Source organism: Nerophis ophidion, linkage group LG09, assembly GCF_033978795.1.
Source record: "Nerophis ophidion isolate RoL-2023_Sa linkage group LG09, RoL_Noph_v1.0, whole genome shotgun sequence".
NCBI classification, from domain to species: domain Eukaryota; kingdom Metazoa; phylum Chordata; class Actinopteri; order Syngnathiformes; family Syngnathidae; genus Nerophis; species Nerophis ophidion.
The window spans coordinates 61,248,073-61,275,572 of record NC_084619.1 but is presented as its reverse complement, the minus strand read 5'-3'; the positions used below and the strand labels follow the sequence as shown (position 1 = coordinate 61,275,572).

At 41.9% G+C, this 27,500-nt stretch overlaps 2 protein-coding genes across 3 annotated transcripts in view; both read left to right on the top strand.

The window, feature by feature from the left end:
• Nucleotides 1-4,896, top strand: part of znf318 (zinc finger protein 318) — a 20,280-nt gene extending 15,384 nt beyond the window's left edge. For both annotated transcript variants that reach the window (XM_061911419.1, XM_061911418.1), the window contains exons 10-11: nt 106-224; nt 1,730-4,896. In XM_061911419.1, the coding sequence (XP_061767403.1) occupies nt 106-224; nt 1,730-4,408 (2,798 nt within the window). In that variant the 3' untranslated portion in view covers nt 4,409-4,896. The remainder of the gene's footprint in view (nt 1-105; nt 225-1,729) is intronic.
• Nucleotides 4,897-9,241: 4,345 nt separating this feature from the next.
• ppp2r5d (protein phosphatase 2, regulatory subunit B', delta) overlaps nt 9,242-27,500 on the top strand; it is a 25,540-nt gene continuing 7,281 nt past the window's right edge. Inside the window, exons 1-14 of the mRNA XM_061911420.1 lie at nt 9,242-9,403; nt 11,459-11,533; nt 11,627-11,789; nt 13,710-13,909; nt 16,945-17,055; nt 17,180-17,272; nt 18,012-18,142; nt 18,219-18,278; nt 18,350-18,458; nt 21,723-21,776; nt 21,841-22,011; nt 22,082-22,209; nt 25,090-25,191; nt 25,264-25,336. Coding sequence (XP_061767404.1) covers nt 9,377-9,403; nt 11,459-11,533; nt 11,627-11,789; nt 13,710-13,909; nt 16,945-17,055; nt 17,180-17,272; nt 18,012-18,142; nt 18,219-18,278; nt 18,350-18,458; nt 21,723-21,776; nt 21,841-22,011; nt 22,082-22,209; nt 25,090-25,191; nt 25,264-25,336 — 1,497 coding nt within the window. The 5' untranslated portion in view covers nt 9,242-9,376. The remainder of the gene's footprint in view (nt 9,404-11,458; nt 11,534-11,626; nt 11,790-13,709; nt 13,910-16,944; nt 17,056-17,179; nt 17,273-18,011; nt 18,143-18,218; nt 18,279-18,349; nt 18,459-21,722; nt 21,777-21,840; nt 22,012-22,081; nt 22,210-25,089; nt 25,192-25,263; nt 25,337-27,500) is intronic.

Genomic DNA, 27,500 nt, shown 5'->3' with positions numbered 1-27,500 from the left:
CGTACCAGCCAGATAAAAGAGTCAAACCTTCACCTTTCTTTCATTTCCTGCTCTTTTCTGTAGCGCCTCCTTGTGGATTTTTAAAATGTGCGACGTGTTTTGCAGGTTCCGAGTTCCTGCTTCCTGTCCGTGGATTTTTCTGTCTGCTGTGTGAGAAGTTCTTTGGAGACGCCATCTGTGCAGAAGAGCACACCACCACTCACTTTCACAATGACTGCTACAAGGTAGGCACTTTAGTCGCCGCCCAGTGGTGCTCATTTATGCGACGGTCACGTCTTAGCTTAGAGAGCTAATGGAGCGACAACGAATAAATGAGTAAGCAGAACATGCGCACATTTGTAGTCACAAACATACAGTTCCGTACAGTGCATCGTTCCCTTTTTCCCATTTTCTTATGTTACTGCCATGTTCTAATATGTAATAACTAATGTTTGTCCTCAAAATTCTACACACAAAACACTATAGTGACAAGGTTAAAGTTTTTTTTTTCTTTATTTTTGTTAATTTATTAAAATAAAAAACTACAAAATCTTAAGTATTCACAGCCTAGGCCATGAAGCTGATCGTCCTTGACAAGTTTCACAGCTTAATTGAAGTCCACCTGTTGTAAATTCAGTTCGTTGGACATAATTTGGAAAGACACAGACATGTCTTTATAGAAGGTCCCACACTTGACAGTGTACGCAGACAAGAGCACACACCAAGAATGAAGTCCAAGGTAGACCTCCAGGACAGGATGGTCTCCAGGCACAAATCTGGGGAAGTATACAGAAAAACATCTGCTGCCTTGAAGGTCCCAATGAGCACAGGGGTCTCCATTCGTAAATGGAAGTTTGGAACCACCAGGACTCTTCCTATAGATGAGCGATCGGTGGAGAAGGACCCTATTCAGGGCGTTGACCAAGAACCCTGTGGTCACTCTGTCAGAACTACAGCATTCATCTGTGGAGAAAGGAGAACCTTACAGAAGACAACCATCTCTGCAGTAATCCACCAATCAGGAAGAAGGAATTATTTTGTAATAGTTTGCGAAAATGCACCTGAAAGACTCTGAGCAGGAGAAACTAAATTATCTGGTTTGCTTAGACAAAGATTGAAGTCTTTGGTGTGAATGCCAGGCGTCATGTTTGGAGGAAACCGCTCATCCCCTGACCAATACCATCCCTACAGTGAAGCATGGCGGTGGCATCATCATGCTGAGGGGTTGGTTCGCAGAGGCAGGAGTTGGAAGACTAGTCAGGATCAAGGGAAATATGAATGTAGCAATGTACAGAGACATCCAACGCTTCCCATCCAACCTGATGGAGCTTGAGAGGTGCTGCAAAGAGGAATGGTTGAAACTGCCCAAAGATATGTGTGCATCAAAAAAGTACTGAGCAAAGGCTCTGAATACTTAAGTACAGTTGATTTCATAGTATTCTAATAAATTGCAAAAATTTCCAAGGAGAAAAATATTTTATTCCATTTTGGAATCAGGCGGTAACTAAACAAAATATGGAAAAAGTGAAGCGCTGTGAATACATAGAGGATGCACTGTGTGTACTTCAGGTTTGACGGGGCCTCAGAGTTGCATCTTTTGTAGCTTAGTTTCAGGAAGTCTGTTTGTGTCATGGTTTTTTCCACTCGCGTACGTTTTAATAAACACTGCCACTCACAAACATGTATTCATTCCGAGAGTCTTCCATTAGTTTAAAGACATTTGACTTGTGTTTTTCCCGCCCTATTCCAGAAAAAAATGTACGAGAATCCGCTGTACGAGCAGAGAAGGAACCTGGACCGGCAAGCCGGGCTGGTTGCGGACGTGACTGCAAAGAAGCTGGAGAAGGACAAGAGCGGCAAAAAGAAAGCCAAGAAGGAAAAACAAGATAAAGAGCGTGCATTAAAAGTGGAAAAAGAAGAAGAGAAGGTGAAAGCTCTAAAGATAGAGGAAGAATTCAAAATTACCAATACTCGAGATGAGCACAGTCCATGTCTCAGCAAGAAATTTGAGGATGAAAAGTATGAGTCCAAGAAGGACAAGTACTACCCTGATAGAGAGGAAGACGTCAGGCTTAAGTACAGCAGGAGGGATGAGAAGGAGCCAGGTATCCGTTGTTATCGACATCACAGACAGGAAGAGGACAAGCACGACCGACGGCCCCGATACGACCTGAGAGACGAGGACAAGCACAAATTTGCCAAATATTCCGAGGGCTCTTCCAAACACGAGCGTGAACGAAAAGTCAAGAGTGTGGAGAAGGACACGTCGAACAAAAGCCCAGCTACGCCAGAAGCAAACAAGCAACCGAAGCCTTACGATCCGCCCAAAGTCATGAGTGGACCGAGTCCGGCAATGAGAGCTAAACTCCGCAAGCAAAGCTTGGAAGCCACCAAGCACGCGGCTGTGACCTCGGCGCCTACCTTTGGGAGGTTTACTTGGAAGAAAAAAGAGAGTCAACTGGCTTTGGATGCCAAGAAAGAGGCCGCCCAGTTCATCAAAGAGGAGGAAGAAGCCTTGAAAAAAGCCAAAGCCACGAACATAGCTGACAATAGTTCCCCTGGTGACACTTTTGCAAAGTCTGTAGCCCTCGCCCAAGAGCTCGCTCAAAAGATGTGTGAGGATAGAAGCACCATGCCTTGGGCGTCAAAGGGGGTCAAACAATCTCAGATCCGACCCAACTTTCCTGTCCCAGAGACTAAACCTTTTCTCGCATCTTGTAATACGAAGTTCGGTCCTCCTCCCCCTGTGTCTCATCCTGCCCCACTTGTTAATAAATCTCTGCAACGGTTTCCGACTCCTCATGTCCCACTTGTGTCTCAATCTGTGCAGAGGTTTTCTAGTACTCTTGGCCCAACTGTGTCTAAATCTCTGCAACAGTTTTCTTGTTCTACTGGCCCAGCAGTCCCCAGACCAGTTCTGACTGTGTCTCAGCCTGCCTCGTTAGTCCCCAGCCTCGCTCCCGCTGTGTCTCAGCCTGCCTCCTCAGTCCCCAGCCTAGCTCCGCCTGTGTCTCAGCCTGCCTCCTCAGTCCCCAGCCTATCTCTGACTGTGTCTCAGCCTGCCTCCTCAGTCCCCAGACGAGCTCCGACTGTGTCTCAGCCTGCCTCCTCAGTCCCCAGCCAAGCTCCGACTGTGTCTCAGACTGCCTCCTCAGTCCCCAGTCTAGCTCCGACTGTGTCTCAGCCTGCCTCCTCAGTCCCCAGCCAAGTTCCGACTGTGTCGCAGCCTGCCTCCTCAGTTTCCAAAGCATCTCCACCCGTATCTTTATCGCTAACTAGTCCTGATCCGAAACTGTCAGGGGTTGAGCCATTGGTGGCTGACCCAATTCCCCAAGAATCGAAACCCAACACGGCAGACGCCGCTCCATTTGAAACATTAACTAACGAGCCAGATGTGGCAGCTCCCGGTGTCCCCGAGAGTGAACAGACTCAGGCCGTGTTTGTCAAGCCCCCACCATTCATCAACACAAGTGAAGGATCTAAGAGGTCTGATAAACCAAAAAGTAACCTGGCTGCAGCCAAAGCCCAGGACTTATTTGGCATCTTCTACAGCAGCACAAACAAGCTAGGACTTTTGTCGTTTACAAAGTCAACTACAGCCAACGGGGGTGAAAAGAGTAGCACCCAGTCCATTAGCAATCCTTCTCCAAGCCAACAAGCTCCACAACCTTCCAACACATCTCAGCAGACACAAAATGGTATTCCACAAACCCCAGAACCAGAGTCCCAGTTGGATATTCACATTGAATCTGTTTGGTCTTTACAGACTGGCTTGGACTTAGCATCTGAGAGGGTTCAGATTCCCCATGATCAAGAACCTGCTAAGACAGCACCCACGTCACAAAGTCAGGAACAGGAAAAAACTGTTTCCAAACCCAAAATACACAATGATACCCTAATTCAAGACCTTCCAGAACGTGCTAGGATAGCACCCACGTCACAAAGTCAACATGAAGAAAAAAACGTCTCTGAAACCAAACTACCCGACGATACCCCAATTCAAGACCTTCCCGAACCTGCTAAGATAATACCCACGTCACAAAGTCAGGAACAGGAAAAAATTGTTTCTGAATCCAAAATACACAACGATACCCCAATTCAAGACCTTCTAGAAACACCTCCAGTAACGGATCATGAATCCACACCTTGTCCTAGATCTCAAGGAAAAAACGCTCAAAAGAGAAGTCCTCCCGTTCGCACCACCCCTGTACGACAAACACGATCCAAAACCAGATCCCAGACCAAGCAGCAGCATTTTCATGTCCAGTCAGATCCAGAGCCGGCCTTGGGAGTTTCTGACTTAAACATTGTGGAATTCTCGGATCACGACTCTGGGCCACATCAAGCATGCAAGGAGATTCCCGAAGCAATGGAAACATCTGAAAATGTGGACATGTCCCTTCCAGACTCCCAGTTGACTTTGAATTAGACGGGGTGGGACTGAGAATCCGGGATGATGAATTCGGTCCAGGATCATAGATTCACAGGTTGAAACTTTTGTCTGCTAAAAATAGCTGCTTTTGGAACGCTCTTACTTTTGATCCGAGATTCCATTCTAGTTTTTCCTCGGTTATACAGGGATTAGTCCGGTCCTGACAGAAACCCATTCAGTGTTTTTTTATTTCATTTAAAAAAGAAAACATTTGGCATTCCAAAGTTGTAAAGAAAGTAGAGGAAGACTCCAAGTCAGGATGGTTCCCCGTCTAGTTCTGCTTCATTTAATCGGCGTAGCTTCTGCCTCACGCTCGCTCGGAAATTTGCTCAGACTGCATTTTTCTGCTGGTCTGACACGGGATGCATGCCCACTTAGTCCAGGACCTTGGCGTGTGCTCAATCCGCAGATGAAATCCCTCAGTGTACATAATTCACAACCGTTTGTCTAAAGTTGTTTTTATTAAAAGTTCCTTTGAGGAAAAACTGCTGCTTCTTGTGATGTTTGCTCAAGACTCCAGATCTTTGCTTGGTTTTATCAATAAAGTAATTATTGTTATTGGTAATTTAGTTTGTCTAAGTCTAAGTTTCCCATAGGAAGTAACCATAACCAAAGTGCTCCTTCACAGAGTACATTCCACTGCAGGGTTGGATGTCCGATTTTTATTTTTATTTAAAATCCGATCCTTTTAGCGGCCATTCAATTTGACACGGAAACAAACATAATTGGAAATTTCAAGGATTTTGTGGGATCAAAGTCAACATTTTCTTAACCAAACTATTGCACGTAGAAGATTAAGGAAGTATTTTGGCTCACGCAGTTTTACGGGATATTTTGCTTCGGGTTTTCTGCTTTGTTAACTGTTTCTTCCGTAACCGTCAATTTTGGCGAATAATTGAGGCCCATCGCTTTTTAAGTCATTCTCGTCGGATGAATGCGATCTGAGCGCAGGACACATCGCATAAATTTCTGATTTGATTTCATGTACAAACGACGCCTGGGTCGGATATGGAAAAATCCGATACAGATCGCATACGGGCAAAAAAATCGGAATTGACCTGGAGTGTGAGAACAAGGTCATAAATGGAATTATAGTTACCTGGGAAATTGAGTTGTTTTAGAACAAGGGTGTGAAACTCATTTTCATTGAGGGCCACATGGCAGTTATGGCTGCCCTCAGAAGGCATTGGTCATTATGTTTTAGTACTCTACAGACTGGCAAATCAGTCGCAATAATTTCATCGTAGGTTTTTTTTTTTAATGTTACTATTTTTTTTTTTACGGTGAAATTCTGGCGACAGAGAGGCCAGATTTTGACCGTAAAATCTGTGGTTGTTTTTACGATCTATGACTGTAAAGAGACATGGTACGAGTCTTTTTTTACCGTAAAATTCTGACGACAGCGACCAATGTTTTTACCATACAATCTTTGACCGTGAAAGCTGTAGTCATTTGTGCACCGTACACATTCACGGATAACCTGATTTGAAACCGTAAGTCAATCAGATTTTATTTTTGTTTTAACAAAAAAAGACGGTAAAGTGTAAAATATTTGTTACATAAAACAAATACTTGATTAAAACTACTTTTCAAACTCAGTGTATTCAAATGTAACCAACATTACATTAGTAGCATGAACGTTATTGTTACAGATTCAAACAAAAGTCAAGCAGATATTTGAGTATTTTTATTTTAAAAAATAATTATGTTTGTAACATTACATTTATTGAATAATGAATAGAAATGCGTGCAGTCGTGTATTTTTGTTCCTGTCAAAAAGCAAAGAACAAAAACATTTAATAAGAAAGATACTATTATTACACCAAAGAATCAAATGTTACTATGTATTATACTATATGGGATTGTGTACATTATCATTATATTATTACATTATTATATGCATGTGCAATTTTGTTTGATTCACTATTTAAGTACATTGTTATATGTACTTATAGTCAAACACAGTGTTACTGTTCAAGCTATGTGTAATGTTACAATGGCAAAACATTAATTATACTTGTACAAAATGAAGGTGTGTGTTGAGTCTGACTTGGACATAATATGGAATATACACAAATGCTTTTTATGAAAATGTAATTTTGTTTATAAATTATATGCAATCTGTTGTTTCCCTAATTTTTTTGTTGTACATGGATGAGGGTGTGTGTTGCTGAGCCCGACTTGGACATTTTTTGGACTGGACCTGGTTTTAAAAACCTTTTAGACTAGTCTAATTTCATTTACAACCTGGTCTGGTGAAGATAAGGTCCTTTTTTTATTTTATGAATAAAATAAGATAAGCTAAATAAAATAAAAAACTTTTCTTGGATAAAAAAGAAAGTAAGATAATATAAAACAATTACATAAAAAATAGTAATTAATGTAAGGGGAAACAGTGCACTATCAACACCGTGTATGGTGCGGATGGTGTTCTGCTGACCTCGACTGCGGATGTTGTGGATAGGTGGAAGGAATACTTCGAAGACCTCCTCAATCCCACCAACACGTCTTCCTATGAGGAAGCAGTGCCTGGGGAATCTGTGGTGGACTCACCTATTTCTGGGGCTGAGGTCGCTGAGGTAGTTAAAAAGCTCCTCGGTGGCAAGGCCCCAGGGGTGGACGAGATCCGCCCGGAGTTCCTTAAGGCTCTGGATGCTGTGGGGCTGTCTTGGTTGACAAGACTTTGCAGCATCGCGTGGACATCGGGGGCGGTACCTCTGGATTGGCAGACCGGGGTGGTGGTTCCTCTCTTTAAGAAGGGGGACCAGAGGGTGTGTTCCAACTATCGTGGGATCACACTCCTCAGCCTTCCCGGTAAGGTTTATTCAGGTGTACTGGAGAGGAGGCTACGTCGGATAGTCGAACCTCGGATTCGGGAGGAGCAGTGTGGTTTTCGTCCTGGTCGTGGAGCTGTGGACCAGCTCTATACTCTCGGCAGGGTTCTTGAGGGTACATGGGAGTTTGCCCAACCAGTCTACATGTGCTTTGTGGACTTGGAGAAGGCATTCGACCGTGTCCCTCGGGAAGTCCTGTGGGGAGTGCTCAGAGAGTATGGGGAATCGGACTGTCTTATTGTGGCGGTCCGTTCCCTGTACGATCAGTGCCAGAGCTTGGTCCGCATTGCCGGCAGTAAGTCGAACACATTTCCAGTGAGGGTTGGACTCCGCCAAGGCTGTCCTTTGTCACCGATTCTGTTCATAACTTTTATGGACAGAATTTCTAGGCGCAGTCAAGGCGTTGAGGGGTTCCGGTTTGGTAACCGCAGGATTAGGTCTCTGCTTTTTGCAGATGATGTGGTCCTGATGGCTTCATCTGACCGGGATCTTCAGCTCTCGCTGGATCGGTTCGCAGCCGAGTGTGAAGCGACCGGAATGAAAATCAGCACGTCCGAGTCCATGGTTCTCGCCCGGAAAAGGGTGGAGTGCCATCTCCGGGTTGGGGAGGAGACCCTGCCCCAAGTGGAGGAGTTCAAGTACCTAGGAGTCTTGTTCACGAGTGAGGGAAGAGTGGATCGTGAGATCGACAGGCGGATCGGTGCGGCGTCTTCAGTAATGCGGACATTGTACCGGTCCGTTGTGGTGAAGAAGGAGCTGAGCCGAAAGGCAAAGCTCTCAATTTACCGGTCGATCTACGTTCCCATCCTCACCTATGGTCATGAGCTTTGGGTCATGACCGAAAGGATAAGATCACGGGTACAAGCGGCCGAAATGAGTTTCCTCCGCCGTGTGGTGGGGCTCTCCCTTAGAGATAGGGTGAGAAGCTCTGCAATCCGGCAGGAACTCAAAGTAAAGCCGCTGCTCCTTCACATCGAGAGGAGCCAGATGAGGTGGTTCGGGCATCTGGTCAGGATGCCACCCGAACGCCTCCCTAGGGAGGTGTTTAGGGCACGTCCAACCGGTAGGAGGCCACGGGGAAGACCCAGGACACGTTGGGAAGACTATGTCTCCCGGCTGGCCTGGGAACGCCTCGGGATCCCCCGGGAAGAGCTAGACGAAGTGGCTGGGGAGAGGGAAGTCTGGGTTTCCCTGCTTAGGCTGTTGCCCCCGCGACCCGACCTCGGATAAGCGGAAGATGATGGATGGATGGATGGATGTAAATGTTAGTGGACCGGCGGCAAACACAATCATGTGTGTTTCAGGGACTATTTCCCCTTGCAGACTGTGCTATAAATGTTGTGGGAACTAGAATTTTGGTAGCAGAAAGAAACAACCCTTTTTTGTGTGAGTGGGTGTGGTGGATGAGTGTTAATGGGGGAGGGGGGGTTGATGCACTAATTGAAAGTGTATCTTGTATATTTTTATGTTGATTTAATAAAAAAAATATATATATATATAAATACTTGTTGAATAAAACCTCTGCTTTGTTTTAATGAATACCTGTGCCTACAGTGCTACTGTATTTTAATGTCGGCCGTTATTGTGGTACTTGGTGGGAAAAGTTTGTTACCCACGGCCTTAGAATACAGTACATAAAAATAAAAAAATACTTATTTGCAGTCAGGTCGGATATAACTCATAATAATAATAATACTGTGTAACGTTTTCACTTTTGTTATCCATCACACACACCCAACATCAGTCATCTGAAGCACGGAAAGGATGAACTTAAACATTTCTTCCATATTCCTTTTTACTTGACACTAGCTGTAGCTGCGATTCACCGAGTCATGCTTAAAAAAAATGCCTATGTCATTTTGTGGGAGGGTAAAATGATGGCAAAGAGCTGCAGTTTCTCCTCTGGATCTTCAGGTTGGAAGGTGTGTTGCTGGGAGAAGGCCTGCCTCGGCTTCGACACAGACGCACGGGCCAATCAGGAAAAAGCTTTCGCGGGTCGCTAGGCAGAAGTGCTTGCCGGCAGCCAATCAGGTGGCCGGACCCGGGAGCCGAGGCTGACCGAGTGACAGCGTCAGAGTCCCGTGGAAAACATCACGAGAGTCTCCGTTAGAGACCCTGCACCATAACCGAGATGCCGAACAAAAGCAAGAAAGAGAAGGTGAGCCGACTAAGGCTTGGATATCTAAAATAAACGTTGATTGTAGCGGTTGTGTCGTCATTTTACCGACATTTCCCTCGCCGCTTTTAGCTAGCTCCTCTGCTCGGGCTATGCTAAGCTAACTACCCGCCGAAACATGACTCAGTATTTGGATGATTAGTGGTCAGAATGGGGTCTATTCGTTGTCCGCGGCATCGCCGAACCAAGTTACGGGTTGACGCGAACCAGCCCAAGTTAGCCTTTAGCAAGCCAGGTGAAGTGATGATGTAATTGGGTGCTGTGACGTCACACCAAGCATCCCACTGTAACAACGGTGTTTAATGCTCCATGTCCGTTAAAGCTTGAGATTGCACTTTTTTAAAAAGTCTTCTCCTCACAGCCAGAGCAGGAAGGAGTATCGATCAAACACCTGAGCAGAAATGTTCAAATCAAGAATCAGCTTAAAGGCCTACTGAAATTAGATTTTCTTATTTAAAAAGGGATAGCAGGTCCATTGTATGTGTCATACTTGATCATTTCACGATATTGCCATATTTTTGCTGAAAGGATTTAGTAGAGAACATCGACGATAAAGTTTGCAACTTTTGGTCGCTAATAAAAAAGCCTTGCCTGTACCGGAAGTAGCAGACGATGTGCACGTGACGTCACTGGTTGTAGGGCTCCTCACATCCTCCCATTATTTAGAATCATAGCCTCAAGCAGCAAGAGCTATTCGGACCGAGAAAGCGACGATATCCCCATTAATTTGAGCGAGGATGAAAGATTTGTGGATGAGGAAAGTTGGAGTAAAGCACAAAAAAAATATAAAGCAACGGCTCCGAGCGGCGGCAGTGTGAGCATTTCAGATGTAATTAGACAAATTTACTAGGATTATTCTGGAAAATCCCTTATCTGCTTATTGTGTTAATAGTATTTTAGTGAGATTCTAAAGTCATACTTGAAAGTCGTATGGCTGCGGTGAACGCCAGTGTCTCTGAGAGAAGCCAATTGAGGAGCCAAGATCCCAGCTGCCTTTTTGACAGCTACAGGAGGAGGTCCAGTAATCCACTGAAGTCTCCGGTAAGAGCCGACTTAATATCACAATTTTCCCATTCAAAAACTTGCTGGTTGATGTAGAGAAACATGTTCGCTTGACCGCTCTGTGTTAAAGCTTCACAACAAACAAAGAAACACCGGCTGTGTCTCGGTTGCTAAAGGCAGCTGCAATCCACCAACAGCATTCTTATTTGATGTCTCCATTATTGATTGAACAAATTGCAAAAGATTCAGCAACACAGACGTCCAAATTACTGTGTAATTATGCGATGAAAAGAGACGACTTTTAGCCGTAAGTGGTGCTGGGCCAATATGTCCGCTCCAACCCGAGACGTCACAAACACGCGTCATCATTCCTCGACGTTTTTTAACAAGAAACTCAGCGGGAAATTTGAAATTGTAATTTAGTAAACTAAACCGGCCGTATTGGCATGTGTTGCAATGTTAAGATTTCATCATTGATATATAAACTATCAGACTGCGTGGTCGGTAGTGGTGGGTTTCAGCAGGCTTTTAATGCTCCATGTCTGTTAAAGCTTGAGATTGCACTTTTTTAAAAGTCTTCTCCTCACAGCCAGAGCAGGAAGTAGTATGAAACACCTGAGCAGAAATGTTCAAACCAAGAATCAGCTTAATTGGCCAAAGTAGGAGTAGGAATTGGACTTGGCGGACCCTGATCTCTCGTTCAATGTAAACAACAAATATTAACCAATAACTAAAAGTCCTTAAATTTGTAATTTGTGCAAGGCTGATAAATGAAAGGGCAGTGGTGAATAGAGCAAAAGCAAAAAGTTGACGAGGTGAGCATGAGTTAGTACATCAATCAATCACACTTTATTTAAAACAGACACAGTTGAATGCATGGCAGAGTACAGAGGAACCAGGTGAAGAAACACTATCACAGTGCATCGACAATAGATTTAGGGTGGCCCTGAAGTGACATGACTAGTTGTTTTCACAGCTCGCTGTGTTTAACTTCAAACTGTCCATTGAAGGAACTTTTATTTTGTTTGCCAACAGGAAGTGAGTAAATGTGCCAAAAGCAGCCCAAAAAGTGCGGACGTCAACACCAACAAAGATGTCTCCGCTGACGAGGTGAGTGGGGCGCCTGCTGCCTGTGCACGCCACCGTGTGTTCTGCTCTTTGGACGACCGTGTGTGTTTGTGTGTGTGTGTGTGTGTGTGGCAGAGTGTCAGTAAGCATCCCGGCGGCAGCGTGCCCCCGCCTACTCAGCTGCACAAGATCAAATATTGTGGAGGTCCTCAAGTGGTGAAGAAGGAGCGCCGTCACAGTTCGTCTCGCTTCAGTGTCAGCAGGAACCGAGAACTGCAGAAGCTCCCTGCTCTCAAAGGTACTCAACCCAGTCCTGGAACTGGATTTTAACATGGTCCTAAACCCGGTATAGACAGATTCTGCTTTGAAAGGTACTAGAGATGGTCCTAAAACTGGACCTAAACCCGGTCCAGGCAGATTGTGCTCTGAAAGGTACTCAAACCGGTCCTAAAACTGGACCTAAACCAGGTCCAGGCAGATTGTGCTTTGAAAGGTACCAAAGCTGGTCCTAAACCTGGTGCCAAACCTGGACCTAAACCTGGTCCTAAACCCGGTCCAGGCAGACTGTGTTCTGAAAGGTACTAAACCTGGTCCAGGCAGATTTTGCTCTGAAAAGTCCTCAAGGTGGTCCTAAACCTGGTCCAGGAAAATTGTACTCTGAAAGGTACTGTATATGGACCTAAACCTGTTCCAGGCAGATTGTGCTCTGAAAGGTATCTAAAATGGTCCTAATCCTGGTCCAGGCAGATTCTGCTCTGGAAATTGATTAAACACTGTCCTAAAACTAGCCTGATCCAGCCTGATCCAGACAGATTGTGCTCTGAAAGGTACTAATGCTGGTTCTAAACCCGGTCCATGCAGATTGTGCTCTAAAAGCCACTAAAGCTGGTCTTAAACCTGGTCCAGCAAGACAAGTGTAGACTCTGTGTAAACATGTTTAGAGTTATTGAACTGAGGACTGTTGTGGACTTTAGCTAGTTTAGTGTTCTTTGATCATCTTCTAACATCACTCAAACACTACATCTAAGCTTTCTTCTTCTTCTTCTTCTTCTTCTCCTTCTTCTTCTCCTTCTTCTTCTTCTCGTTCTCCTTCATCTTGTTCTTCTCTTTTATCTTCTTCTTTTCCATCTTCTTCTTAATGTTCTCCTCCTTCTTCTCCTCTTTCATCTTCTTTTTCTTCTCCTCCATCTTCTTCTACTTCTCCATCATTATCTTCTTCTCATTCTCCTCATTCTCCTTCATCTTATTCATCTTCTTCTTCTTCTACTTCTTTTTCTCCTCCTTCTACTTCTTCTTCTTCTCCTCCATCATCTTTTTCTCCTCTATTATTTTCTTCTCCTCTATCTTTTTCTCATGCTTTTCAATCTTTTACTTCTCAATCTTCTTTTTCTTTTTGTTCTTCTCCTTCCTCTTTTTTCTTTTTCTTCTTCTCCTTCTCTTCTTCTTCCTCTTGTTCTTCTGTGTCTTCTCCTTCCTATTCTTTTTCTTCCTTTTCTTTTTCCTCTTCTCCATATTTCATATTCCTCCTCGTTTTCTTTTTCTTCCTCATCACCTTCCTGTTCTTCTTTTTCGTCTTTCCCTTCCTTTTCTTTTTCTTCCCTCTTTTTCATTTTCGTCCTCCACCTTCTGTTTCTTCTTATTTGTCTTACTCTTTTCATTTTTTTCTTCTTCTTTCTCTTTTCCATCTTCTTCATCGTTTCCTTCTTCATCGTCTGGTTTTTCTTCTTTTTCCTCTTCTTTTTTTTCTGCATCCTCCGCTTCTTCCTTTTCCTCTTATGCTTCGTTTTTGTCTTATGCTCCTTATTCTTCTGATTCTTTTTCTTCATCTGCTTCTTTTTTCTTCTTCTTCCACTTGTTATAATCTTCCTTCGCTTCTCTTTTTTCTTTCGGTTCTTCCTCTTGTTCCTCTTCTTTTTCATTTCCTTTGCTTTTTTGTCCGCTTTTTCCTTTGCTTTTTTTTCTCATCCGTTTCCTCTTCTGCATCCACTACTTCTTCTTCCTCTGCTTTTTCTTTTGCTTCCACCTCACCTTCTGCTTCCTCGTGCTTTTTTCGCTTCCTTCTCTTCTTCTTCTTCTGCTGCTTTTCTCTTTCTCCTCCGCTCCCTCTTCTGCTTCCTTCCTTTTCATCCTTCGCTTCCTCCTGACTTCCTCCTCTTGATCCTCCACTTCTTCTTGGCTTCCTCCTCTTCCTCTTCCTCTTCCTCCTCCTAACGAGCAGACGCTCCAGCGATGGATCGAGAGGATCTCTTCCTGCAGAAGTTGCAGCAGTGCTGCGTGCTCTTTGACTTTGTGAGCGACCCGCTGAGCGACCTGAAGTTTAAAGAAGTCAAGCGAGCAGGACTCCTGGAGATGGTGGACTACATCACGCACAACACGGACGTGCTCAGCGAATCCATCTACCCTGAGGCCGTCGTCATGGTGATCACACCTAACACGATACAGCCATGCGATAAGGAAAACCCAAATTATCTTTATACCTGTACAAAAGTACACGTGTACGTAGTATTTAAACACATGAGATACAAAAGTACATGTGTACGTAGTATTTAAACACATGAAGTACAAAAGTACATGTGTACGTAGTATTTAAACACATGAGGTACAAAAGTACATGTGTACGTAGTATTTAAACACATGAAGTACAAAAGTACATGTGTATGTAGTATTTAAACACATGAGGTACAAAAGTACATGTGTACATAGTATTTAAACACATGAGGTACGAAAGTACGTGTGTACGTAGTATTTAAACACATGAGGTACGAAAATACATGTGTACGTAGTATTTAAACACATGAGGTACGAAGGTACGTGTGTACATAGTATTTAAACACATGAGGTACGAAAGTACATGTGTACGTAGTATTTAAACACATGAGATACAAAAGTACATGTGTACGTAGTATTTAAACACATGAAGTACAAAAGTACATGTGTACGTAGTATTTAAACACATGAGGTACAAAAGTACATGTGTACGTAGTATTTAAACACATGAAGTACAAAAGTACATGTGTATGTAGTATTTAAACACATGAGGTACAAAAGTACATGTGTACATAGTATTTAAACACATGAGGTACGAAAGTACGTGTGTACGTAGTATTTAAACACATGAGGTACGAAAATACATGTGTACGTAGTATTTAAACACATGAGGTACGAAGGTACATGTGTACGTAGTATTTAAACACATGAGGTACGAAGGTACGTGTGTACATAGTATTTAAACACATGAGGTACGAAAGTACATGTGTACGTAGTATTTAAACACATGAGGTTCAAAAGTACATGTGTACGTATTATTTAAACACATGAGGTACAAAAGTACATGTGTACGTAGTATTTAAACACATGAGGTTCAAAAGTACATGTGTACGTATTATTTAAACACATGAGGTACAAAAGTACATGTGTACGTAGTATTTAAACACATGAGGTTCAAAAGTACATGTGTACGCAGTATTTAGGTACAAAAGTACATGTGTACATATTATTTAAACACATGAGGTACAAAAGTACATGTGTATGTAGTATTTAGGTACAAAAGTACGTGTATTTAGTATTTAAACACATGAAGTACAAAAGTATGTGTATGTAGTATTTAAACACATGAGGTACAAAAGTACATGTGTACATAGTATTTAAACACATGAGGTACAAAAGTACATGTGTACGTAGTATTTAAACACATGAGGTACAAAAGTACATGTGTACGTAGTATTTAAACACATGAGGTTCAAAAGTACATGTGTACGTATTATTTAAACACATGAGGTTCAAAAGTACATGTGTACGCAGTATTTAGGTACAAAAGTACACGTGTACATATTATTTAAACACATGAGGTACAAAAGTACATGTGTACGTAGTATTTAGGTACAAAAGTACGTGTATTTAGTATTTAAACACATGAAGTACAAAAGTATGTGTATGTAGTATTTAAACACATGAGGTACAAAAGTACATGTGTACATAGTATTTAAACACATGAGGTACAAAAGTACATGTGTACGTAGTATTTAAACACATGAGGTTCAAAAGTACATGTGTACGTATTATTTAAACACGTGAGGTACAAAAGTACATGTGTACGTACTATTTAAACACATGAGGTTCAAAAGTACATGTGTACGTATTATTTAAACACATGTGGTACAAAAGTACATGTGTACATAGTATTTAAACACATGAGGTTCAAAAGTACATGTGTACGCAGTATTTACGTACAAAAGTACATGTTTACATATTGTTTAAACACATGAGGTACATGTGTACGTAGTATTTAGGTACAAAAGTACGTGTATTTAGTATTTAAACACATGAAGTACGAAAGTATGTGTACGTAGTATTTAAACACATGAGGTACAAAAGTACATGTGTACATATTATTTAAACACATGAGGTACAAAAGTACATGTGTACGTAGTATTTAGGTACAAAAGTACATGTATTTAGTATTTAAACACATGAAGTACGAAAGTATGTGTACGTAGTATTTAAACACATGAGGTACAAAAGTACATGTGTACATAGTATTTAAACACATGAGGTACAAAAGTACATGTGTACATAGTATTTAGGTACAAAAGTACATGTATTTAGTATTTAAACACATGAAGTACGAAAGTATGTGTACGTAGTATTTAAACACATGAGGTACAAAAGTACATGTGTACATAGTATTTAAACACATGAGGTACAAAAGTACATGTGTATGTAGTATTTAGGTACAAAAGTATACGTGTACTTAGTAATTAAACACATGAGGTACAAAAGTACATGTGTGTGTAGTATTTAGGTACAAAAGCACATGTGTACATAGTATTTAAATAAATGAGGTACAAAAGTACAAATGTACATAGTATTTAAACACATGCAGTACTTAAGTACATGTGTATGTAGTATTTAGCTGCAAAAGTATAAGTGTCTGTAGTATTTCTACCAAAGTACATGTATACGTTGTATTTATACCAAAGTACATGTGTACCTAGTATTTAGGTGCAAAAGTACATGTGTACATAGTATTTAAGTACAAAAGTACATGTGTACATAGTATTTATACTAAAGTACATTTGCATCGTGTTTAGGTAGTATTTATACCAAAGTACATGTGTATGTAGTATTTAGGTACAAAAGTACATGTGTATGTAGTATTTAGGTACATGTGTATGTAGTATTTAGGTACAAAAGTACATGTGTATGTAGTATTTATACTAAAGTACATTTGCATCGTGTTTAGGTAGTATTTATACCAAAGTACATGTGTATGTAGTATTTAGGTACAAAAGTACATGTGTATGTAGTATTTAGGTACATGTGTATGTAGTATTTAGGTACAAAAGTACATGTGTATGTAGTATTTAGGTACATGTGTATGTAGTATTTTTGTACAAAAGTACATGTGTATGTAGTATGTTGACAGTACGTAACAAGAGTCAACTTTGCCACAGTTTTCCATCAACTTGTTCCGGACTCTTCCTCCGTCCTCCAACCCGACGGGAGCCGAGTTCGACCCTGAGGAGGACGAGCCGACGCTGGAGGCCGCCTGGCCACATCTGCAGGTCTGTTCCTACCCGGACATGTTTGGGGTCCTCAGGAAACCGATCCTAGCATCCTGGTCCACGTTGAAGTCCTGTTTTCTTGTGTCGCTGATACTTGACCTTCTTTGGGATTTTGTGTATTCAGCTGGTTTACGAATTCTTCCTTCGCCTACTGGAGTCTCCAGACTTCCAACCCAACATCGCCAAGAAGTACATGGACCAAAACTTTGTTATGTCGGTAAGATCTGAACTCTGACATCTGACTTGGACTCTATGGTCCGAATGTTGTGCTTACATTCGACTTGGACTTTGAGGTCCGCCTGGGACTCTGAGGTCCGGCTGGGACTCTGAGGTCCGACTTGGACTTTAAGTTCCGACTTGGATTTTTATGTCCGACATGGATTCTGACGTCCTGCTTGGATTCCGACATCTCACTTGAACACTGAGGTCCGACCAAGATTCTGAGGTCCACCGAGATTCTGAGGCTGACTTGGACTCTGACATCCGACTTGGACTCTGACGTCCGACTTGTACTCTGTCGTCCGACTTGTACTCTGTCGTCCGACTGGGACTCTGAAGTCCGACTGGGACTCTGAGGTCCGACTGGGACTCTGAGGTCCGACTGGGACTCTGAGGTCCGACTTGGATTCTTATGTCTGACATGGATTCTGAGGTCCGACTTGGACTCTTGACATCTGACTTGAACTCTGAGGTCAGACCAAGATTCTGAGGTCCGACCAAGTTTCTGAGGTCCGACCGAGATTTTGAGGCTGACTTGGACTCTGACATCCGACTTGAACTCTGAAGTCCGACTGGGACTCTGAGTTCCGACAGGGACGCTGAGGTCCAACAGGGACTCTGAGGTCCGACTTGGAATCTCTGAGTTCCGACCCGGACTCTCTGAGCTCCGACCCAGACTCTGCAGTCCGACCCGGACTCTGAGGTCTGACAACGACTCTGACTGTGACTCTTTGAAGCTGCTGGAGCTGTTTGACAGCGAGGACCCTCGTGAAAGAGACTTCTTGAAGACCATCCTGCACCGGATCTACGGCAAGTTCCTGGGCCTGCGCGCGTACATCCGTCGCCAGATCAACAACATCTTCTACAGGTCAGAAGCTTCAGAACCGAAGCAATACCAAAGGCGCCGATCTGTCGCTGACGTAACAAACTTGTTTCTGGGTCAGGTTCATCTACGAGACCGAGCATCACAACGGCATCGCTGAGCTGCTGGAGATCCTGGGGAGGTACGACACCGCACAGGCGACCTTTGACCCGACACCAGCGCGACCTCTGACCCGTGCCGCCTCTGTTTTAGTATCATCAACGGCTTTGCTCTGCCGCTCAAAGAAGAACACAAAATGTTTCTGATCCGCGTCCTGGTGCCGCTTCATAAGGTCAAGTCCCTCAGCGTCTACCACCCACAGGTGAGGTCAACTCAAAATCACGTTCCATCCTAGACTGGTTCACATGTGAATACTTGATCCGCTGAAGACCCCAAACTAAGGAACCAATTTAGGCACTGAGCAGGTTTAAGATCCTTGTGTGTCTGTGTTGTGTTGTGTTATGAAAATATCAACACAACACCTGTGTGCAGAATAACAGCATTGCTTTTTCTAGTAACAAGTAATCAAACTACTTTTACTAGTGACAAGTAATCTAATTACTTTTACTGTGGTTGTTTGTCAACAAGACAGCGTCAGAAGTTCAATGCAGGAAGTAATTTTGTACTCATGAAAGCAACAAGCACTAAAAGGCAACATCACACAGCAAACAACACATGTGCTGCTAGTATACACACACACATAATGTACACACTACTACTTCAAGGGAATAATGAACAACAAATGAGTGATTGAAGGGACAATCTTGTAAACCTACAATGGTTTGTGGACACGGAGACTACAGCCATGGAAGCACACTCAGTACAGTGAAAAGCTTCAGGAGATCTGCCGTCGCTGCCGGTGTTCTGCTAAGCTACCAAAACACAGCTGAGCTAATGCTGCTGTGTTTAGGCGCCGCCTTTTTAAAGGCACACACACTCTGCTCTCATGAAACATCTTAATTGCGCATGCCAGATATCGAAAGGTTTTTTATTTTAGAGTAATGCAATTATTACTTTCCCAAGTAATTCATCACATTTATTAAATAGTATTTCTTTTAGTAATACAAATAATCTTTTGGCAAAGTTATGAGTAACTATAGTTACTTTTTAGAAGTAATTCTACAAACACTGCACAGCACACATGACCTTCCAAAGCCAGACTCTAGTCCTCCAAGCTTAAAGTCTTGCGTCAACAAACATGAGGCGTATCGATAAAATACTGATAGTATTTATACCAAGATTGGTATCAGATCGATACTTTGTTGTAGTTTCTCTTTTTTATGTCCAGCAAATGACTCGATTTTCCTCACAGAGTTTATCTCCTGCTCTTTTATTATGTTATTTTTCACAAATACCTGCGAGCCATGTTTGGTATTTTACTGGTTTTGTTTACATTTTAAAATGGAATCATTTTGTTATATTGTCAAGTATTTTTGTCCGCCATGCTGCCGCTAGGCAATGTTGCAATTTGTCAACGAAGAAATTGATACAAAGAAACACTCCAACGCAAGTTAAGTAAGGCTAGTGCATATTTTAACTTTTGAGCCCATTAAAAAAATGCACTAGCTTGATGCTAATATACATTGGCTTTGCTATTGACATGCTACTGATTAGCATTAGTGATTTTACAAAGCGATTTCAACACTTTGTGAATGAAAACTACAACAAAGATGCACGTTACAATCAAACAGTTGTTGCGTAGTAAGTACAATACTTGCAGTATTAACACTTTTTAGGTTCACTCCTGGAGACAACGTGAAAACTAGCGATACGAGATCAGGGGTGTCCAAACTTTGAAATGAAAAGTAAAACCATTTAGATTTTTAAATTTCTTTCCAAAACCTTTAGGGCTCCCTTCAAGTTTGGTCCCGGGGACCCAGAAGGTTCCCGTTCATAAAAAATGTTTTATATATTATTTTTTTCATTTAATGCTTAAATGTTTAGATTAACTACAGGTCTATTTGTTGATATAATTTAAAACAAAATGTTTATGCCCTTTTTGTATAAACCTTGTTTGTTATGGTAAGGGATGAAAAATATGTAATATTTCCCCCCCCCAAAAATGTTCAAAGTGGAATATTTGATGTGAAGTAACTGGAGCCTTAAAAAGGTCAATAGTTCATAACGTAATTTATATGAATTCATCGGTATTCTTTGAGCAATCCCAGTAAATTATTTGGCGATTCAATAGGCCCCCACTAAAAAAAATGTCACCTTTTTTTTTTTTTTAACTTACAACGCTCAAAAAGTCTGTAGATCAACTTCTGATCTATCTGTCGATTATAAGTTTTTAGAATTTTTTTCATGTTTTTTTTGGTTTGTTGTTTTATGCCTTTTTTGGTCCCAAAAACTTTTTTGTGGTAAACACACAAAATATGGATTATTTTTCCCCAACATTTCAAAATTAAATGTTTGATGTGATGCAATTGGAGCCTTAAATAGGTCAATAATTCCTAACAACATTGATTTTAAATTATTAACATTTTTGAGCAATGACGTTTTTTATTTTTAAATCCCACAAAAATTCTGAGGGATCCAAAATGTTCACGTTTTTAAGTGTTAAAAATTAATCATATATTATTTTTATTTATTTATTGTTTTACTTTTTGTATATTCAAATCTCCAGATCAACTTCAGATTTACCCGTCGATTATATGTTTTTATTATTTTGTAATGTTTTGTTATTTTTTCATTATTATTTTTGAGCAACAACAGATTTAAAGAAAATCCCGCTAAAATTATTAGGGATCAAAAAGGGCCACACACTTAAGTTTTAAAAATAAATCACATCTTATTATTTATTTATTTTTTTACTTTGTACTTTTTTGACCTTCAAATCTATAGGTCAACTTCAGAACTATCCGTCGATGATACGTTATTATTTTATAATGTTGTTTTTTCCTTATTATTTTTGAGCAATGACTTATTTTTTTTTAATCACATTAAACTTTTTAGGAATTCAAAAGGGCCACATTATTAAGTGTTAAAAATACATGAGAAATTATTTGTTTTCTTTACTTTTACTTTTTTACCCTCAAATCTCCAGATCTATCCGTCGATTGTACGTATTTATTATTTTGTAATGGTTTTTTTTTCATTATTATTTGTGAGCAATGACAGTTTTAAAGAAGAAACAACCTGCATGGCAGTTTTGCAGATTTAACACATTTCACCTGTGTGCTCTTGTATTCCACTTTTATATGTTTTTTCATATCTTATTGTTTAAATAATATTTTTAGAATGAACGTCGGGCCAATAAAACAATAGCTTTGGGCACCCATGTTCTAAATAATGTATCTGTAATGCGTTTTGTTGCTACTTCCTGCACAATTCACGGAGATGCCCTAGAGTCGTCAGTGTTCCCCCACAGACAATTTGGTTTAATATTCAGCATTATTTGGACAAAGTCACTCTTAACACACCTCAGACCACAAGACAATCTTAGAAGAGATAATCGGGTCGGAAAGAGGAACAAAAACATTGCGGTTGTCTTTGTGTACCCCGCTTAAGTTACTTCCTGTTTGGGGAAAAAGCCAATGGCGGCCAGTGGCGAGGTCACTCGGTGATGTGTGTGTTTGTGTCGCAGCTGGCGTACTGCGTGGTCCAGTTCCTGGAGAAGGACAGCAGCCTGACAGAACCAGTGAGTCCACTGTTACCATAGAAACCGCACAGGCAACGTGCCCTCTAACCTGTGCCCTCTACAGGTGATCATGGGGCTGCTGAAGTTCTGGCCCAAGACTCACAGTCCCAAGGAGGTGATGTTCCTCAACGAGCTGGAGGAGATCCTGGACGTCATCGAACCGGCCGAGTTCATCAAGGTCCAGGAGCCGCTCTTCAGACAGCTGGCCAAGTGTGTGTCCAGCCCCCACTTCCAGGTATTGCACAACGTTGCAGCGATCCTCCTCCCAGAAAGTCATCACTGTGGTGACGTCACACCTTGTGCAGGTGGCGGAGCGTGCGCTCTACTACTGGAACAATGAGTATATCATGAGCCTGATCAGCGACAACGCTGCCAACATTCTTCCCATCATGTTTCCTGCGCTCTACAAGAACTCCAAGAGCCACTGGAACAAGTAACACACACACACACGTCTACATAAAGTCTGCATCAACTAAAATGATAGTAGGGCTGGGCAATACGGCTGAAAACCGTATCACGATATCAGTGTTTTACAAACCCCGTTTCCATATGAGTTGGGAAATTGTGTTGGATGTAAATATAAACGGAATACAATGATTTGCAAATCCTTTTCAACCCATATTCAATTGAATGCACTACAAAGACAACATTTGATGTTCAAACTCATAAACTTTTTTTTTTTTTTTGCAAATAATTATTAACTTAGAATTTCATGGCTGCAACACATGCCAAAGTAGTTGGGAAAGGGCATGTTCACCACTGTGTTACATCACATTTTCTTTTAACAGCACTCAATAAACGTTTGGGAACTGAGGAAAATAATTGTTGAAGCTTTGAAAGTGGAATTCTTTCCCATTCTTGTTTTATGTAGAGCTTCAGTCTTCGCTGTCGTATTTTATGCTGCATAATGCGCCACACATTTTTGACGGGAGACAGGTCTGGACTGCAGGCGGGCCAGGAAAGTACCCACACTCTTTTACTACAAAGCCATGCTGTTGTAACACGTGGCTTGGCATTGTCTTGCTGAAATAAGCAGGGGCATCCATGATAACGTTGCTTGGATGACAACATAGGTTGCTCCAAAACCTGTTTGGACCTTTCAGCATTAATGGTGCCTTCACAGATATGTAAGTTACCTATGCCTTGGGCACTAATACACCCCCATACCATCACAGATGCTGGCTTTTGAACTTTGCGCCTATAACAATCCGAATGGTTATTTTTTCTTTGTTCTGGAGGACACCACGTCCTCTGTTTCCAAATATAATTTGGAATGTGGACTCGTCAGACCACAGAACACTTTTCCACTTTGCATCAGTCCATCTCAGATTAGCTCGGGCCCAGCGAAGCCAGTGGCATTCCTTGGTGGTGTTGATAAATGGGTTTTGCTTTGCATAGTAGAGTTTTAACTTGCACTTACAGATGTAGCGACCAACCGTAGTTACTGACAGTGGTTTTATGAAGTGTTCCTGAGCCCATGTGGTGATATCCTTTACACACTGATGTCGGTTTTTGATGCAGTACCGCCTGAGGGATCAAAAGTCCGTAATATCATCGCTTACATGCAGTGATTTCTCCAGATTCTCTGAACCTTTTGATGATTTTACGGACCGTGGATGGTAAAGTCCCTAAATTCCTTGCAATAGCTTGTTGAGAAATGTTGTTCTAAAACTGTTCGACAATTTGCTTACAAAGTGGTGACCCTCACCCCATCCTTGTTCGTGAATTACTTAGCATTTCATGGAAGCTGCTTTTATACCCAATCATGGCAGCCACATGTTCCCAATTAGCCTGCACACCTGTGGATGTTTTAAATAAGTGGTTGATGAGCATTCCTCAACTTTATCAGTATTTATTGCCACCTTTCCCAACTTCTTTGTCACGTGTTGCTGGCATCAAATTCTAAAGTTTATGATTATTTACAACAACAAAAAATGTTTGAGTTTGAACATCAAATATGTTGTCTTTGTAACATATTCAACTGAATATGGGTTGAAAATGATTTGCAAATCATTGTATTCCGTTTATATTTACATCCAACACAATTTCCCAACTCATATGGAAACGGGGTTTGTATATCGGTTATTAGTATTTTTAATGACCTGTGGAGAAGCAGAAAAATATATATTATTGTAAACAAAATTGGGAATATGTAAAAAAATCCTTAATGAAGAAACCTGAAAAGAACTATTTTCCTTAGTGGCAGGAAGTTACAGCTGTGCTCTAAAGGGTAAGCGTGGCTAAGGTGGTGTGCTATTAGCGGTAGAGCTGGGCGATATGACTGAAAACTCTATCACGATATACATTTTTCAGATTGATCGATATCGATAACTAATTTTATGTCCTTTTTAAGCCTGCCAATAAATACGCCGATGCATTCTCACCAAGGCTGCTATTTATCAGTGGAAAGGTTGTCTGGTAGCCAGGTAGGATGAGCTAAGGTAACAATATAATTCAAGTAGATTTGAAGGTAGTTGCAGATTTGAGACACGAGATGGCAGTGGTGTGATAAGCTATTGAAGACTACACAGAGGAGTTTGACAAGCTACCGGTGCTCATTAAACGACCATATTGGAAGTGTCAGGGTGTTGCCACACGTCTGCATTAAAACCAACAAAACTAAAGACAAGTTTCTGTTATTGGTTTGATGTATGAAGACGTCACAGTTTCTCCTCGCACTCCATGCAGAGAATCCACAGCGAGACAGAAAGACGCCGCAACCTGATACTGTCATGTGATTGGCTGATAGCGTGTCCCTCCCATCCTGTTTGCTGGGTTCCCAGAGCGCGAGTGACTTCATGAAACGAACCTCGCTTCCGACCAAAAAATATAAATGTATCGATTTTTTTTTTACTGAACGCATCTTATATTGATATCGATGATGTGTCCATCACGATATATATTGATATCGTTTTATTAGTCCAGCTCTAATTAGTTGTCTTGGTGGGGAGGAATGCCTTGCATCATTTACAAACCACGTTGGTCTGACTACGGTCCCAATGCAACAATCCAAAAACTCCAGAATCAACCAAACGTGATAGTTGATACTGTCACCTGATTGGCTGTTAGCTTCTCACTCCCACTGATCAGTGATCACTTCCTGCGGTGCTCGGTTACCAGAGAGCGAGTGCCTTTGTTCACGTGACCAACCTTGCTTCAATACTTCCACTTTCTTCCCACCAAGAAGAAAAAAAACATTGTTTTATCGAACACATTGTTTTATTGATATCGATTACGTGTGTGTGTGTGTGTGTGTGTGTGTGTGTGTGTGTGTGTGCGTGTGTGTGTGTGTGTGTGTGTGTGTGTGTGTCAGGACCATCCACGGCCTCATCTACAACGCCCTCAAACTTTTCATGGAGATGAACCAGAAGCTTTTTGACGACTGCACTCAACAGTACAAGAGCGACAAACACAAGTGAGGCGACACGGCGACACACAACTTCCACGTCTCACTGACGTGACCGCTTTTATTCCCCCGTGTGTTTAGGGAAAAACACAAAGTGAAGGAGAGAGAAGAAGTCTGGTTGAAACTGGAGGATCTGGCGAGACACAACCCTCAGGTGAACTGGCCTGTGTGTGTTTTGTGTGTCACGTTCCTGCAGGCATAGTGAATCGGGTGATCGAGGGTTCGAGCGGTATTTTTCATGGTGCTGCGACTTCCTCCCAAATTTCAAAAACATAACTGTTAAAGGGGAAAATTATCACCAGACCTATGTAAGCGTCAATGTATACCTTGATGTTGCAGAAAAAAGACCATATATTTTTTCAACCGATTTCCGAACTCTAAATGGGTGAATTTTGGCGAATTAAACGCCTTTCTGTTTATCGCTCTGGAGGGGATGACGTCAGAATGTGACGTCGCCGAGGTAATACAGCCGCCATTTTCATTTTCAACCCATTGTAAACATTGGGTCTCAGCTCTGTTATTTTCCGTTTTTTCGACTATTTTTTGGAACCTTGGAGACATCATTCCTCGTCGGTGTGTTGTCGGAGGGTGTAACAACACTAACAGGGAGGGATTCAAGTTGCACGACTGGCAAGAAATCTGCCGCCAGACCCCCATTGAATGTACCAAAGTGGCTCAACATTTTACCGGCGATGACAGACATGGCACAGAGATGTATGGATAACCTGCAGATGCATTTGCAACGATAAATTCAACGAAATCACAAAAGTGAGTTTTGTTGATGTTGACTTATGTGCTAATCAGACATTTTTGGTCGCGGCGTGACTGCCAGCTAATCGATGCTAACATGCTATTTACCGGCGGTGCTAAAGCAGACATGGCACAGAGATGTATGGATAACCTGCAGATGCATTTGCAACGATAAAGTCACAGAAATCACAAAGGTGAGTTTTGTTGATGTTGACTGCCAGATAATCGATGCTAACATCCTACGCTAATCGATGCTAACATGCTATTTACCGGCGGTGCTAAAGCAGACATGGCACAGAGCTGTATGGATAACCTGCAGATGGATTTGCAACTATATTACGTTTCCTTCCACCCACATTTAATGCGAAAAAAACACTTACCAATCGACGGATTTAAGTTGCTCCAGTGTCACAAGATGCGAAAGTCCTGATCGTTTGGTCTGCACATTTTACCGGCGATGCTAACGCAGCTATTCGGCCATGCTATGGCTATGAATAGCGTCAATAGCTATTCGCTAAATAGCTTCAGTTTCTTCTTCAATACTTTCATACTCCAACCATCCGTTTCAATACATGCGTAATCTGTTGAATCGCTTAAGCCGCTGAAATCCGAGTCTGAATCCGAGCTAATGTCGCTATATCTTGCTGTGCTATTCGCCATTGTTTGTTTACATTGGCAGCAGCACTGTATGACGTCACAGGGAAATGGATAGTGGCATCGCAAATAGCGAAAATCAAGCACTTTAAAGCTTTTTTTAGGGATATTCGGAGACCGGTAAGATTTTTAAAAAAACTTAAAAAAATACAACATGCCACTGGGAACTGATTTTTATTGTTTTTTACCCTTTTGAAATTGTGATAATGTTCCCCTTTAAGATATTTGCACGGTAAATTATGTGAATCCTCGTTTCTTTATACATGTGCTCCAAGTGACTTTCAACCTGCAACCTCGTGTAAAGTATTATAGGCTACACCTTGCTGCAAGACAGCCAAACAATCCGGGTCACGGCACCAGTTGTTTGCATCCTCCCAGATTCTTTTGTACTGAAATTGAATAAAGCGAGGTGACTAAAATCAAAGATGAGCAATTCTCTACGAAGAAGTAAGAATGGGTACCCAATCCGGTACTTTTTTGGTGGCGACTAAATCCAGCCGGTTCTACCAGGCACCAATTCACGTAAATTCCGACGGTGCTATGTTTTGGTTTCTGAGTAGGGCGTGGAGTCACGCTGAACTGCCGTGACTTTTAGCGAGTTAAGGGTAATACACCGCTCCGCTGTTCACCCAAAGTGAGGCTCCATTTTGCTGCAAGACAGTCAAATAATCCTGGTCACGGCACCAGATGTTCGGATCGTACCAGGTCATTTTATTTTAAAGCTGTCTGAATAAAGCGAGGTGACTAAAACCTAAGATGAACAATTTATTCTTTATGAAGAACTAGGAATGGGTACCTAATCTGGTACTTTTTTGGCGGCGAAGAAATCCAGCCGGTTCTACCGGGCAGTGATTCCCATAAACTTTTGACTGTTTTGCTGCCTCGGTCGCGCATGGAGTAACGCCCAGCTAGCG